This window comes from Athene cunicularia, assembly GCF_003259725.1.
Source record: "Athene cunicularia isolate RWA chromosome 1 unlocalized genomic scaffold, athCun1 chr1_part1, whole genome shotgun sequence".
Lineage (NCBI taxonomy): Eukaryota > Metazoa > Chordata > Aves > Strigiformes > Strigidae > Athene > Athene cunicularia.
Window position 1 is genome coordinate 57371508 of NW_020799091.1, and position 17344 is coordinate 57388851.

Below are 17344 nucleotides of genomic sequence, written 5' to 3' on the forward strand. Positions count from 1 at the left end.
CACTGCTTACAGGACAGGATTATAATACACTATTCTACATGATATCTAGAATTATTAAACCCTGGCAAGTATTTCTGTTGGAAAAAAAAAACCCAAACCCTATACTTGAAATAGATGTTGAAAAGAGTGTTTCTAGCACTGATTAATAAAAGCATAATTATACTATATATTCAGCACCAAAATAGAAATAGCATATGCAGCTTTTCCTATTTTGAATATAAATAATGTTATTTTGTTAAGAATCCAGGCTCCAGTGGCTGTATCCTAGGCATAAATCAAAATGCCTACAATGAAAAGTTCATGGTCTCAGGCTTTAATGCTGACTTAATTATTTGTTTCCAGCCTAGGATATTGTACCAGTTTTGGCTGGGATAGAGTTAATTTTCTTCATCGTTGTTTGTATGGTGCCATTTTGGATTTGTGATGAAAACAGTGTTGATTAACACTGCAATGTTTTAGCTGTTGCTGAATGGTTCTTCCACAGACTGAAGGTCTTTTCTGCTTCTCATCCCACTCTCCTTTGTGTACTTGGTGCACAAGCAGGGACAGCTGACCCCAACTGACCAAAAGGACATCCCATACCATATAATGTCATGCTCAGCATATAAAGCTGAAGGAAGAAGGGATGTTTGGAGTGATGCTGCTTGTCTTCCCAAGTCACCATTACGTGTGATGGAGCCTCCTCTTCCAAAGAAGGACTGTGTAATTATCGAAGCCAGGGAAACTGCAGTAACCATAAAGCTAGGCATGTGCCTGGTCCAGGCAGTCATGATCTACACTTTCAGAGAACTGACCTCTGTAAATTTCAGCACTGGTGGCTTTATACTCAGATAAAGTGACAATTCACAGTGCCCATGGAAGTAACTATTTTTAATAAAGACAACCACAATACTGATTTCACTCTTGGTTCAGGAAAAACAAGTATCTTATTTGAAGCTATGGCTGTATATTAGTATCATACTTCAAAACTTTTTTTATTCTTTTTTTTTTTTTTTAATGAATTAAATAGTACTAAAAAGACATGCAGAAAAGGTGCTAGGATCTCTAGTGCATGCTCCACAGTAAAATCCTTGACCAGCTAATGACTCAAGCAAGCTCCCTTCCTGAATGTCACTTGTAAGAAAACATTTTGTCTCCACTTCACTGGTTCAGAAGCACAGCCTCCTCCTTCACCAAATTCACAACTGGATAAATGTTTTTTCTGCAGTATGCGCTTGAGGTTGCTGAAGCCAGATCATTTGCAACACTATTTTGGTTATGCTCAAGGACCTTCTTGCACCAAAGTATATGTCAAATAAAGATGATTTAGGAAGAAGTACTATATTCTTTAAACTCAGGGTTTTTTAATTTTTTTAAGTTAAATTCTTCCAGATGTTACACTCCTACTAGAGAAAGATAGCAACTCAGTAACCATGCACTGCCTGCAGATGTTAAGCCTCAGCTCATTACCACTGACATTTTGTTTGAGGAAATTGCCTTTCAAAAGGTTGTAAGATAGGACTGTCAGCCATTTTCAGACAGAGGAACTTGAACAAGTTAGCAAAGAATTCTCAGAATGCTTAAGGGAATAAAAAAATTACATACTAAAATGTGCTTGACATTCACATTTTCTTCTTTAGCTTATCTTGAAAAATATCCAGATATTCATTTTAGCATACTCACCTCAGCAAGGTAAAATTCATCATATTGTCTCTTGAAATTTTCTCCTTTGTAGTAGTTACTAGCAGCAACAATCACATCTACAGCCACCATGCTTAATATGAACATATGAAACACAGATGACCTCATCATTTTCTGCAAAAGAAAATTTTATCATCAAAATGAGTCACACCGAATACATTATGAAGCTTTATTGCAGTCAAAATAGAATCAGCTGTAATAATATGTTTTTATAAAGCTTCTTTACATTATTTTAATTTTTACTCTTTAATATATATTCTAATATATTGCTTTAACTGGTTTAGATATGCAAGTTGCTTCGTTTTTACTTTCAGTTTTTTATTTGCCAATTAAATTCTTACTGAATGTTTATCATTTAATATGATATCCATTGCTTTAGAATGTTTTTAAAGTATAAACTGTACGTCTATCTACTCAGTTGCCCTTGAGTAGATAGAACTGAGTAGATAGGCCCTGAGTTGCCTATCTACTCTTGCATTATGATTTACTCATGCAGATCTTAATAACTTATTGTTCACGATCAAGTAACATCAATTCTGTCTTGTGCATTGCTTTTGTTCAAGAAAGATAAGTAATATGGGTTTAATCTGATGTCAAACTATTGCCTAAAAGTATAAAACTTATCTACATATAGTAGATATGCACATCTGGGCCAATGAAATGTGAAGTACTTCACACATAATTCATGTATCTGTGCACTTAATGCTTTGTGTCACCACTGCTGCAATCCCACAGGAGAAAAGAGAAATGGAGGCATGCAGCATTTTCCAGTTGTTTACATCCATGAGTTTCCAAAACAGTAGTGATAAGAGCTATGCCAGAAGTTCAAAGAACTAACTTCTAGGTCCCCACCACAAAGAGCATAGATTTATGATTTTCCCTGAAAATTTAACCACTGCCTTCACTGGGTCAGCCACAGCTGTTCCAGTAGAAGCTAGAGTCAACCAGGCAGAATGTACTTATTTTAGATTAAAACATCTTTGAATGAATGGTTACTAATATCAATATTTTTTGCAGTCTGTAATACAATTTATGTCTTTAATGATTATTTGCAAACACAACATAAATAAGTTATGCATCATTATTTTTCTTTGTGTTTGTGCATAAATTGAAGTTGTGCTCATATTAGAAATGACCATTTATTTGCTCCTGAGTTTATATGTAAAAGTGCCTGACAAAATGTCAGGAAAAAGAAAACTCAAGATATAGAACTCTGCCTCTTCTCAACTTCTTCCTAAACACTTTGTGTGCCTGTACTGTTTTAAATTCACAGGATCACATAATTATTTAGGTTGTAACAGACCTCTTGAGATTATCTAGTCTGCCCCTGCCAGCTCAAGCAGAGTCAGCTGGAGAACCTATTCCAGCACTGTGTTCAGACAGTGTTTGAATATCTTGACAGATAAAGACTCCAGAACCTGCTTGTACAACCTGTTCCACTGTTTGATCACCTTCCAGTGAAAAAGCGTTTTCTTGTGTTCAGATGTTCAAAATTAGGCAATGTCCCAGTGGGAGACAGAGGAAAAATACGATCATGGGATCTCTGAGATTAGAAGAGGCATCTTGAGATGATCTAGTCCAACCCCTCTGCTCAAAGCAGCACCACCTAGAGAAGGTTGCTCAGGACCATGTCCAGTCAGATTTTGAGTATCTCCAAGGATGGAAACTCTACAACCTGCCTGGGTAACCTCACTCTGTCTTTTTACGGTGAAAAGTTTTTTCTCATGTTTAAACAGAATTTCTTGGTGTTTCAGTTTGTGCCCATTGCCTCTTATCTTACCACTGGACACTACTGAGAGGAGCCTGGCTCCATGTTCTTCCACACATCAGGTATTTTTCCATACTGATAAGATCTCCTCCTGAGCTTTATTTTCCCCAGGCTAAACAGATGCAGGTCTCTCAGCCTTTCCTCATATTAAAGATGCTCCAACCCCTTTATCATCTTTGTGACCCTCTGCTAGACTCAGTCCAGTATGTCCACATCTTTCTTGTACTGAGAAGCCCAAAACTGGACACAACACTCCTGATGGCCTCACTAGATCTGAGTAGAGGGGGATCCCCTCCACCAGTCTGATGGCAATGCTCTTAATTCTGCCCAGAGGTTCGTAGGCCTTCTTTGCCCCAAGAGCACATGGATGGCTCATGTTCAACTTGATTTCCACCAGGACTCCCAAGCCCTTTTCTGCTAAACTGCACTGGTTGGTGACAAGCCTGTACTGGTGCATGCAGTTATTCCTCCTTCAGTGTAACACTTTCCTTTTCCCTTTTTTGAACATCGTGAGGTTCCTGTACAGTCAGCTCCACAGCCTACTAAGGTCCCTCTGAGAAGGAGCATAACTATCTGGTGTACCAGCCATTCCTCCCAGTTTTCTATCATTTGCAAACTTATTGAAGGTGTGTTCTGGGCCATCATCCAGATAATTAAAGAGGGTGTTGATGAATCAAGACTGGCCTTGCAGTAACATTGGCTAGCACCCTTAGCAATCATAGGCTTATCCCATCATATTCCACAGTCATCTGTATGTCATTTTTGCTTAAATGTTTCTTAATGCAATCCTCTTCCACCACGAGTAAGTGGCTCCAAACTTTCTCATAAGTCTCAGGGACTTGGGATTCCTGAAGGTCAGTCTTACTCACCAAGATAAGGGTGAAAAGACATTGAGTACTTCAACAATTTCCATGTCACCAGGTCACCTAACGCATTCAGCAGCAGGCCTACATTCTCCCTATTCTTCCTTTAGCTGCTCTTATATCTGTAGAAGCCCTCCTTGTTGCTGTCCATGTCCCTAGGCAGATTAAACTCCATGTGGGCTTTGACTCTCCTAACCCCATCTCTCCACTCTCAGACAGAATCTTTGTATTGCTCCTGGGGCACCTGGCCCTGATTCCACTTCTTGTATGTTTCCTTTTTATTTTTGAATTTTGTCCAGCACTATTTGTTCATCCATGCAGGCCTCCTGCCACATCTGCTTGATTTCCTTGCACTTGGAAGGGGACTATTTTTGAGACTGAAGGAGGAGATCCCTGAAAATCAACCAGTTCTTAGTGACTCTCTTATCTCTAGGACTGCATCTCATGGGATTCTCCCAAGAAGACACGTGAACATGAAAAATCTGCTCTCCTGAACACCAGGGTTGTGGTCCTGTCTTTTGGATTTGTTCCCTCCTTGCGGGACCTTGAACTCTACAACCTCATGGTCATTGCAACCAAGACTGCTCCTGAATCTCACATGACCAGTTCCTCCTTGCTTGTAAGTATGAGGTTTGGCCAGAGCACCCGCCCTCATCAGCTCCTGTGTGTTAGGAAGTTACCATCACTGCAATCCAGAAACCTGGATTGTTTCCTGCTGTGTTGCTCTTCTAGGAAATACCAGTTGTTCAATTGCCCCAGGAGAACTGGGGCCTGTGAATGCAAAGATGTTGTAGGAGAATGAAAAAATGAAGCAACACACACTTTTTACATTCATAAAGATATACTAACGTGTTAGAAAATTCATATATGCAGTTGTTAAATACCGTCTCAGTCCTTGGTGAGCTGAAGTTGTTATGTTGATAAAGACCTGTCCACATTTACATTTTATGTTTAACCCTGCCTGGAGCTCAAGGTCTTGACCAAGCTACTCTACATACTACTGGTTGGGTTTTTTTGATCAAATTAGAGCATAATATGGTATGTATGGGAGACTACAAGGACTAGCACTTGTATCTGACTACAGAAGAATTCATCTGTTGAAATCCACTGGTGTTTTAAGGTAGCTTGCTTAACTGAAGCTGAGTGGAGACTAAGGACATATTTACAAGCATTCACCTAATAGGACTGCCTCTTGCCTCTTAACATCTGGACTTGTGCAAATCATTGACAGAACTGCAGACAGACTAACCTCCTCATGCAAGCTAGCTTCCTTTTGACCCTAGTAGCATAAAATGATTGTGTAATCCAGTCTGCAAAGGAGGCTTATGAGAAAAAGCCCAACAGTCAGAAATTTACAGAACAAGACTGGGTTAATAACAATGCCTAAAGCACAGTAAAGTCAAGAAAATAGAGTGATTAAATGAGGTCTTGATTTTATTTTTAATCTACAAGGCAAGCTATAAGAATACAGTAATTAATGACAGAGGTATTGGCATCAATCATGTATTTTTATCAGTGGTGTGATTCAAAACAGGTAGCATTGTATATGTTACATTTCTATTTCACAAAAGTTCTAAACAGATAGTTAATCTCTCTGCATATTTTACACTGTATTTTTAATAGTGTCAAAATTTCCTTCATAGTAACAAAGTATTCTGTCTCAATTGTGAAAGGACCTGCTAAAAGAAACTAGTAAGTGAGGCTGTAAAATGCACTTTTCTCTCCCTTCACAAAAAATTGCAACAGGGAAGCAAAATGGTAATACAGGAAGAATAAAAATGTATAAACTGCCTTGGTATATAGGTACATACATGCATACTTTCTCATACAGTCGGTACCTTTGGACACTCATAAAAATATTTTCCAGTGGTATATTTGATATTGGAAAATAAATTACAGTAACACAAATAGTATCCTCATTGTAGTATGATTCAGTAAAATTCAATAAAGCTTCTTGTCAATTACTAAAGGTCGCCTTCCCAACTGAACTGAAAGCGGACGATTTAGTGAATAGAGAGTATTATGTTGGCATAACACGATTCAAGACCAAGATAATAAGGAAGGAGGTTCAGACAGGACACAAGCTAGGCACAGGCTATGTAGAGGCATGAACAGCTGGCTGAGGCAGCAAATTAGGAGATGGCTGTGGCAGGCAATATGGAAAACACCTAGTTGCTGGTAGAAAGACAGAGAGCCCATGGGGCCAGCAAGGTGGAGGTATCCGACCGAGGAAATACACATGCACAACAAAACCACTATGCTGAGGAGACCCAAAAAAATCCCAGGACTGGCCCGCTCATGGAGGCCAGACTGGCATTTGTGTTTCTTAATTTTTTCTACAGCATGTCAGAATCTAGCTGCTTATTTGTCATGAATGCTGTCCATGCTTTCCTGTTGGCCTCTCAGACAGACTGCTATATCCTTAGGAGATCAATCACAGTGCTCTAGTCCACACACTTACTGTGCCCAACTTTCCCCTACTTTAATATGTTTTTGTTTGTTTTTTCTGCGTCACAGGATTTTAACTTGGATTTGTACCCTTGAAATGGTTCAGCTGCACCTCCGCTGTAATGTTTGACCATGAAAGTTCACCATTTCTTTACATGTTTCTGTATTTGGAACCAGGTCTAAGTAAAAGCTGAATTTATCCCACAGCACTTGCCCAAGCCTTAAAAATCATTTTAGATCATTGGATCAGCAGTGTGTCATTTGGATTACAGCCCTTTTCAGAGCATATAGCCATGGAAAATTCTCTATGCAAACTTGAAAGAAGAGACATAATGCCAGCTTTTGTTCTTGTTTAATTTGCTGACCTTTTTCAGCCCTTGGATGTGTGTTTCTTAAACTGTGTAGGAATAAGATGAAAGAAATGTTCTGATGTTGCTGTCAGCCAGCTGCATGATGGGAAAAGTGTGTCTAGTATTAAATTGGACTTAAGATTAGCTGTATTGAAGCAGTCTCAAGTGAAATGCCCTGTTGCTGCCATCAATCAACGGCAACAGTGAAGAATTTCTTACATTTACTATGAATCACTTCTAATGCTGGCATCTGGCTCCATGCAGGATGATGATTCTCAGTATCCAGGACACTGTGAAGAACGTGAATGGCACAGTGCATTAAAGATGCAATGGCCATAAAAAACAATACATGATAACCCATTAACGATCCAAATTGTTTCAGTGTTTGGAAAACCACAAGGGAGCTGAGGGTTTACTTTGTGCCCAGATTGGAATTTCATGAAAGCAGTAAAGACTTCTAAAATACTACTCATTTATTTAGCATTAGGGATGTGCTTGGTAGAGCTGAGGAACTCTAAATGAAATATTATATGTAATATCCCAGATTCACCCAAAAGCTCAGGTAAGCAATGACACTAATTGCTGACAAGTGGAGCCTACCTGCATCACTTAGTCTTATGGAGCATTACCATGCGTGGCCTAAAGCAGTCGTTTGTCACTCCAGGACTATCAGAATGGTGTACCTGGCTTTAATACTCCTTCCACCTTCCTGCATGGCAGAGAGAGGATGAGTGACATAAACTGGCTTTTGCCAGCTCACTGCCCTGGAGAAATTCCACAGAAGCTGTCACCTTACACAACCAGAGGCATACAGACCCTGGCTCAGGAAAGCAGTGGTCCACACAAAATGCAGTCACTAATCAAGCTAGAATAATTGAAGATGAAACTACATTTTCCTAAAGCTAAACTCCTTTCTGGGGCTTCATATGTACATCAGGTCACTCCTCGTACCAACATCTTTTATAAGGGATTTTTGTTTCAAGTCCGTAATAGATCTTGCTTACTAAGCAAGATGGTAGGTGTTGCAAACTTCTAGGGTCTGACAGACTTAATAATAAAAGAACACATGGGCCATAATACCCTCATATTACTAGTTCAAAATTGACCAAGCTGGTAATGTTCAATATTATTATGTGAAACCTTGAAAGAAGTGTCTTCAAAGGGCTCAATGGTTTTAGTTCGGACCTATAGAAATTCAGACTGAAAAAAAAAAAAAAAAAAAAAAAAGGAGGACAAATTGGCTTGAAGAATAAAAAATTACTCACAAAACCTTCAAGCTTATTAGTACTGAGTAAGACATGGTGAGGAGCTGATATGCAAAAAAGCTCTGCTTATTTTGGCTCTTTAGTGTGTGAGAAGCTCAGAGTCCATAATTGTCAAACTGGCAGGGTAGCTCAGTGTAAACATCATTTAACTAAAAGAGTCTGACAATCACTATATGGGTAAGCAGCTTTTTCCCCAATTTTAATACTCCTGAATTGTGTTATTCATCAACACACAACTGTAGAAAAAATACAGTTGTACCTGTACCTCTCTATATTTTAGACATACTTTAACACTTCATAAAACGATAGCGTCTCCTCCTCCATGATTCAATCAGATGGCTCAGGCAAGCTGCGTACTCCCTTTGCTAAAGGATTCCAGCCAAGCTTCCAGCTATGGCTGTTGAAAGACCTTATACTGGCTACATGATTATTGTGGTTAATTTTGTACCTACTGCTATAATGATGTAGGATATTTGTACTCGTCTCTACATGTGTCTATTGGAAGAGCATCCTCTCTGGTAGCTATAATAAATTTCGATTTGTTAAAGTTGTTTAGATTATACAAAAGAGTTATGTGATACTTTAAAATAGTTATCACAACTAAAAAGGTTACATTTTTGTTACTCCAGTCTTTTTTACTTATGGGCCTGTTGCAGCCTAGGTCATACCACTGCAGTGACATGAAGGTGAATATGATTCCCAGCTCATTTCAGCGCACAGCACCACCATGACTTATGGTTGTGGTATGTTCTGTAACTACAGTGGAAGTCTTACGGTACCTGATGATTTCTTAAAGCCCCATTAGCTGGGGTCGTGTGAGTATCACAGAATACAGAACCCTTGTTCAGAAGAGCTAACAAAGCATGGCTTGAGTTCATTACAGCACACAGAAAACAATAAGTCAAATAAAAAATGAAGATGCATTGTGAGTTAATATCTTTTTTCTTTTTTGGCAATTTCTACAGAGCTTAAACCACAGCTTCTAAAGAGGGATCATAGGTTTTATACAAGAGGCCAGTTAAAGTTGTATGCACAGGATTCATACCACTAAGAAAGTGACATGGGAAACAGCCACTCAAAGGTGCTAGCTAGCTTCGATATTAAAAGCAGAAGACATCACGTGTCAGAAAAATTATAATAAGGTACTGGTCCTGGAACAAGACTAGAAATAGCAAAGAAAACTTGACTTTTAGCATTCTATGCAACATGATTTCTAAAAGCCACTGCATAAAGATTCAGTCTTGGCCTAAAAAAAGGGGCCAGTTTTTTGATCCCATACAGGTTTAGTATACTTGTGGTGCTATTTTGTCTTTTTTTTTTTTTCTTCCTACAAAGTGCTTGAAGATACCTTGACTATGAAAGCAGCTTTAGAAAATCACATTCTATACACTGCTAATCATAGATAATTCATAGCATGAATAGGATAAATTTGATTTTCATGTTGTTGGTTAATGGCCATCTGAGCAAGTATAAAATTGTGAAATTGCAGGAAATTTTCCCTTTTGTTTGCAGAACATTGTAGAGCATTTTACAAGCTGTGTAACTAATTTTCTATAAGCCATTTTGCTTTCAACTTTATGACTGCCTGACAAAGATATGCTTGTAAGGAGAATTTAGCAAATTATTCTCATGCTCTGCAATCTGAACATTTCTCAAAATTATTAAGCATTAACCACAAATTTTAAGGGAACAGGCTTTTTAATATCTTACATTGATGCAGTTATATATCGGTGTGGGACTTTAAAAAATGTTGTAAATCTAAGATATCATCTACTATATTTGAGAGGAACTTCCAGATGCTAGACGAATTCACGTAATGCAACTTCACTGAGGAAACAAGGTGAAGGGGGAGTTTTTAATTAGATGCTGAAAGGGGTGGCTTATAGACACTGCAAAGAAAATGAGGCAGTAATTTCAGCTCAGATATTATTAACTTTGGTGACAGCAGGGAGGCAGTCTCAGCTTTCCAGTACAGGCTGCCTGTCCCAGTGCACTGAGAATAGTGTGATTCTTCACCAGTTTAAGCTATAGACTTCTTTTAACATTCTTTATAATGGCAGAGGAACTTCTCAGGGTAGTAATGAAATAGAAATGAATGTAAAGACTTTTTAAAGATTCATAGTCCAATGAAAAATCTCCTTGGAAACTCTGGTTACTTTAAGATCACTTTAGCATTGAGAACTCTTGTTATGAGTAGCAGGGGATAATACAGAGGGTATGATGATATTTAAGGAAACACAATGCTCCCCAAAACCAAGTGACATACTAATTCTCGCAAGTTTTAGAATATGAAGTTGGAAACCCTTCTGGTGACACTGATCTGGCAGAAAGAGCAGCACAGACAGTAAACTATCCTGGCTTGAAAAATATTCTGTGCATTTCATTTTACTGTGCTTCTGTTTCCACCTTCTACCTCATGTGATTCGTATGTAAAACTCAAGGTAAGCACTGTATTGAACTATCAGTTTTTACAGGGTCTCCTACTACACAGCCTCAAAATAAACTGGAAATGGGACTATTACTGAATAATGGCAATATTTCAAGACATGCAAACGTGCTCTGATATGTAATCAGAGTCCTGCTTTTTGTGCTATCACAATACAATTTTTAAAGCAAATGTCATTTTCAGATTATTTATGCCTAAAATCATAAAGATATCAGCAACTGCCAAAGACTATCTTCCAGTAGTCTTAAAGTCTCTGTAGTATTTGAAAATACAAGCAACTAATGAACCTGTCATGTTGTACCTGATACTCCTGCCTTTTTGCATAGCAGATTTTGATTTAAAAATGAAAGAATTACTAAAAAAAGGCAAACTGAATTTTGATCAAAGAAACAAAGTAAAGTTAGTAACACAGAAGAATGACGAAATACACAGTTAGGAAGCAAATTAATTGAAATAATGATGAAAAGCTTACTGAAGAGTAATTAAAAACTGTAAGATTTGACTTTTCAAGCAAGCAAACTTTAAAGGTAAAAGTTTCCATCAGAAATTAGATACTTTTTTTTTTCCCTTACATCCTACATTTGATAGCCAAAGTCTTATTTCTGCTTTAGCACTAAAGAGTAAGTGTTGCATATGCCTCCTTCAGACTAGCTGCATCCTGTTAATTCATACCCTGCAATAACAGAATAAAGCAGTAGTACAGGTACACTCCTGTACGCCTCTTACTAACAGTAGTCACTTCTCTCCTCCTACAAACTTCCAAGAGAACAATCAAAAAGAGAAATGGTGACTCTTCTGCCCTAAAAATCCATGCAATAATGTCTTCTTTGAAACTAAATGAACCTCCTCCTCACGAGTTTATAAATCAGCTAGCACAGATATGTCATTTTCTTTGCAAAAAGATAGAGAGGAAGTAAGCAGCCTTTCAGTGACTGCAATCTGACTTGGAGAAATGGAGAGCAGCAGCTGCAACATAAAAGAAACCTAAAAATACTACTTAAATTGTTCATGATAACAATAATGCATAGAGATTGTTACCTTCCCCTCAGATTTTAGAACTGTTAGTAAGTATATTATCACCTCAGCAGTAATTTTCTTAAAGCTACATACTATGAAATGCAAAATAGAACCCAAATAATATGAATACAGATTTAACTCTTTTTCATAAACATTGCAACACAGTTCAATTCAGAAAATACAATGAGACAAAATAATTATTGTATAAAACCTGAAATTAAATAGGCCAAATTAATTTTTGGTTTATATCTAGTGACTTCATCTAAGCTGTAGGGTTGAAGTGGACCCTGTACTTTACTAAGGTGTAATTAATCACCTACCAGTCCTATGTGGATTAGTATACTCCCTCACACTACAGTACTTTCAAAATGAAAAGTACTTTTCCTTTCACAATAAAAAATATTCTAAATCTGCAAATTATCACTGATCTCTTAGCAGCAAACTAGGTGTCTGAACTAGTTTCAAAGCACGGTGATAAATGATAAATGATAAATTTAACCTCAGGCACAGGAAGTGGTATAGACCCAATTTAACACTTCCAGATGGTCATATTATACACCACATATATACATAAACATATAAAACCCCCACAGAATCATAGAATGGTTTAGATTGGAAGGCACCTTAAAATATCATCTAGTTCAACTCCCCTACCATAGGCAGGGACATCTTTCAATAGATCATGTTTCTCAAAGTCCCATCCAGCCTTACATTGTACATACATATATGTACATACATGTATACACATATGTGTATGTATATATATAGAATCACAGAACCATTTAGGTTGGAAAGTACCTTTAAGACCATGAAGTCCAACCATAAACATAACACTGTCAAGTCTACCACTAAACCACATCCCTAACTGCTAACATCTACACATCTTTTAAACACCTTCAGGGATGGTGACTCAATCACTCCTGTGGGCAGCCTGTTCCAGTGCTTGATAACCTCTTCAGTGAAGATTTTTTCCTAATATCCAATCTTAACCTCCCCAGGCACAATTTGAGGCTGTTTCCTCTCATCCTATCGCTTGTTACTTGGAGTAGAGATAGACAGGCACCCACACTGCCACAACCTTGTTTCAGGCCATGGTAGAGAGCAATCCTGAGCCTTTTCTCCAGACTAAACAACCCCAGTCCCCTCAACCACTACTCATAAGACTTGTGCTCTAGACCCTTCACCAGCTTTGCTGGTCTTTCTTGGACATACTCCAGCATCTCAATGTCTTTCTTTCAGTAAGGGGTCCAAAACTGAACACAGTATTCGTGGTACAGCCTCACCAGTACCAAGTAGAAGGGGATGATCACTTCCCAAGTCCTACTGGCCACAATATTTCTGATACAAGCCAGGATGCTATTAGCCTTCTTGGCCACCTGGGCACTCTGTTGGTTCATGTTCAGCCGGCTGTCAATCAACACCCTCAGGTCCTTCCCATCAGGCAGCTTTCCAGCCCCAACCCTTGCACGGGGTTGTTGTGACCCCAGTGCAGGACCTGTCACTTAGCCTTGTTGAATATATGTACACAGTTATGGGGTAGGCAAAATTTATAGCTGATTTGTGATGCTGTGCTCTGTCTGTCACATTATAATGGATGCATTTGACATTATCAATCTCTATTTTCTAAGTTTTTCTCTTAAAACTCAAGTTTCCTCACTATCTCCACTATAACAGCTTCTGTATTTACATATTGTTTCTGAATCCTCTAGATGTAATCTTCTATTTTAGTTATGTCAACAATGTTGACATTTCCTATATATTGTATATTTTTATTTTGAAACTATGTTAACCAAAAAGGGAAAAAACCATAATAATGTTGTGCTTACTGTGAAGCAGGACAGCTCCATCTCTAATACTAAATCTGCTTGCCATTATTCCAAAGCTGTACCATGTATGAGCTGTGGCAAACAATATATTGCTCACTCCTTCAGAAACACATTAAATATAATTTTGACAAGTCATGGATTACTATATGAGCTTCAACTTTCTCCCAAATTTCAGGGAAGGTGAATGAGGAGAGAAGGAATTTGGAACCTACCTGTACTTATTTTTTTTCCCATGCCTTCAAAATTTCCATACCTTTTACATTTTACAACTCCAGAACCCTCACTTCCAACAATTTTCTATTAACACTGGTTCCTCTGAAGACCTCACCTGGCATGCCTCCTTGAAATTGCTTCAATAGGCTACTTACTCTTTCACTTACAATTCAGTTCAAGAACTATGTCTTTGAAATGTCATTTATGAACCAGATATGAATCAGGCATTTTAATTGTCTCTGTTTTATTTGGCCTTTTATTTCTTGATTAATTAGAAAAGTGTTTCTTTTTGGTTTTATGTTATTGCAGTAGTGTAGATTTACTAACTGCTTTATAAATATGAAGGCAAACATTGCTCTTATTATAATGAGTAGCTGATGAGCTGGAAGGACAACAGACCATAAGTATTGCAGCACACCCTTCAATTGGTACTTACTCAGGATCATCATTAAATCCTTCAGAATTCTTGTTATTATTTTTAGGATATGGCATTACCCATGTACCAAGACAGGTACAGCTGAGCTAGAGAGGAGTTAAATACACTGCTCGCTCTTCCTTTTTTGTCCTCTGACAGTTTAAATAATTTTCTTAAATATTTAGCCTGGATTTAGTTTCAGCATGACTGTGTTGCTGTGTCAACTCCAATGAGCAAGCTGCTCATATTAAAGTTTGTGTCTCCTCATTCTGCATAGACTCTGTAGAGGAAATGGCTCTTCAGGGGGAACCCAAACTCAGTGCTGTATGTTATGTGCTTTAACTCACCCCTCCTCACAACAGTGTTCAGGTACCATGAGCAACTTATGTGGGTGTTTTGCTGAGTTTAAAGTGGCAAAGGGCAGAAGAGAGCTCACAATACTCAAAAAACTGAGTTGGAGGACTGGAAACATAAATTCTGCTGCTAGGATGACTCAGGGCATATCTTCTAGTTCCTTTAAGCTCATGAGAAAAGAACATGCAGAACAATTCAGGATAAGCAGAAATTCAGTCTCTATTTGCCAGTAACCTCTTGTACAAGGATGAAGAACCATTTGGAATTCCCAACTACTTCTTGCTTCTTACATACTGAGAAAGCACTAACAAGAACACATTTTAACAGAAAAGAACAAAAGAAAAAAATAATTAAACAGAGGGGGAACAATTCTCTTTATTTTGAAGAAATGATGGTGAAAAAAACAAAAATGAAATCCAAATGCTTCAAGGGTTGTCTGACACGGAAACAGCAAAAAATATGTCCCTCTAAATAATTTAATTTCTAAGATCAAAATATGCACCTGAAAGCAATCAATTCTCTCTTTGGTCACCTGCTGTCAGTATTTCCAAATGTCATGAAAACTTGAAAAATTAGGTTCTAAGACATTAATTACTTAAGGAAATAAACGTTTTATTTAGTGGGTTTTCTTTTTACTATTATTGTATTTCCCAGCCATAGACAGTTAGGAATAAAATCCTCCATCATGGAAAAGTTGTATACTCAACTAGGGCTCCCTATCTTCTCTTAGTTCTCATTCCAGCTTTTTATTTTAGTACAATTAATATATCATATAGGCTTTGAAATTCTTCAGAAGGCTGAGCTGAATTTCAGTGCTTTTTCCCAGCTCTTGTTTTGTTGAGCTGTTTAAAACTTAGAGAAGTATTTGATCAGCATTGGAAGTAGTAGAATACTTTCATTCTTTGATAACTCCCCTTCCAAACTAAAAACTTTCAAATGTGTGCTTTAGGCAAATAAGGCAACTCTATCCAGAATTAATGAAAATCTTTTTCTGGGTCAGAATGGTCATCTGTATTGATTATTGGTTTCTGATTGCAATGACTTGCCTAACAGAGTACATTGATCTTCATGGTTATCATATGTGCTGTACTTGTCCCAGGAACAGTGTACAATATAGTTCAGACTGGCAATAGCTACCTCCCTCAGAATACTTTCGCTTCTGGTCTTTATCATTCTTACAGTTTTATGTACCTGAATGAGGCAATAAAGATTTCGCTTCATACCAAAAGGCTTAGACTATTCAGAAACAGCAAGCCAGGTATGTGATGGGAAACATTAGGAACATGTCCATAGTGGTACACTAGACAAAATCTAATTTTTAGAAAAAATGTTTTTCTAACATGAGTTACTTGGCCAAATAAATAAATATCAAACATTTTAATGGAATTTCCACCTTTTGATTAGAACAGTTTTTCCTTGCATTTTCCTTGCATAATTGAATTACCACACTAAAACTTGTGATTTACATATAAAAGCAGAAATTACTTTGAAATAAATCAAATGCCCCACTAAAGAAGTGATCAGATAAACAATTAGAAGGGCAAAAAAAGACTTTTTGAACATAGACTCAAATTTTACTTTCTAGTAAAGCAGTTTTCCTTCAAACAAAACACACAGAATAGAATCATTGGACTATTTCCTCCTAACTGAAACAGCTCTGGAAACTGCTGACAACTTACGGGTTCTATTGCCTTAAGCACGGGGATAGTAAAGCTAATCAGTGACTTTGATTGCTTTTATTTTTGAGGGCAAGGGGCAGTAATTGCCTATGTACTCCCTTTTTTTAAAAAGAGCATCTCCAACTTCACCAGCTAGACTATTTTTCTGCAGTCAAGCTGTGATATCCCTCTTCCCTTCACTAAGGTAGAACCAGCAGTGTATACAAGTCTAAAGTAAGGGATATGGAAAAACTCAAACTAATGTGGCTTGGATTAAATACAGCATTTCAGAATGAAAATAAGTTGATTCTAAAGTCAAAGGTTTGTACATTTTTAATTGCTTTCCTCTCACAGGAAGTAGCAGAAAAAAATTATTTTCCCACTTTCAAAAATGGTCATAAAATTAACGTTGGATTTGGACTGGACCACACAGGAATCCTGCTGTGTAAACTTCTTGGAGAGGCTGGAGTCATAGGATACAGGAGACTGCAGCCTTCTAGTTATTTGGAAGCTCACCTTTCCAAATTTAGTTAAATTCAAACTTAATTGGGTAATTGCATGAGCAACACAATAGCTCTTCACTTTCATAACCACACACAAAGGTGACTTGTAACGGTCATTTTCAGCAAGTTCATAATTCAACATTGCCAGCTTTCTTTTATAAGATATTATTTTAAGAAATTTATTTAAAGCAAGAGCCCTAAGACAGACAGGCTGTCTCAAGCCTAAATGCAACATTAATCCAAATTTCAGTCCTCTTTGAAAACCATTCCACCCCTCCTCAAAAAAAGCCCAACCAAACCACAAAGAATCTTTTAGAAACCTGCACATCATTTCTATTCATTTGACTGTTTTTCCAAACAGGATTCAAAAGAGTTAAAAATGTAGATGTCATATGACGAGAGATAAGCATAGCGTTCATAGCTATGGCATACTTAGGTCATAAAACCTAGAAGGTCCTTCAAAAGGCAAATCAACAGATGCACTAAGTGCAGATACTACAGTCTTCTTTCAAAGGCTGTGAGATTGTGTGTAAGGGGG

At 37.6% G+C, this 17344-nt stretch overlaps 1 protein-coding gene across 3 annotated transcripts in view; it reads right to left on the minus strand.

The window, feature by feature from the left end:
* NALCN (sodium leak channel, non-selective) overlaps positions 1 to 17344 on the minus strand; it is a 243044-nt gene that overhangs the window by 117160 nt on the left and 108540 nt on the right. For all 3 annotated transcript variants that reach the window (XM_026859826.1, XM_026859811.1, XM_026859819.1), the window contains exon 11: positions 1663 to 1794. In XM_026859826.1, the coding sequence (XP_026715627.1) occupies positions 1663 to 1794 (132 nt within the window). The remainder of the gene's footprint in view (positions 1 to 1662; positions 1795 to 17344) is intronic.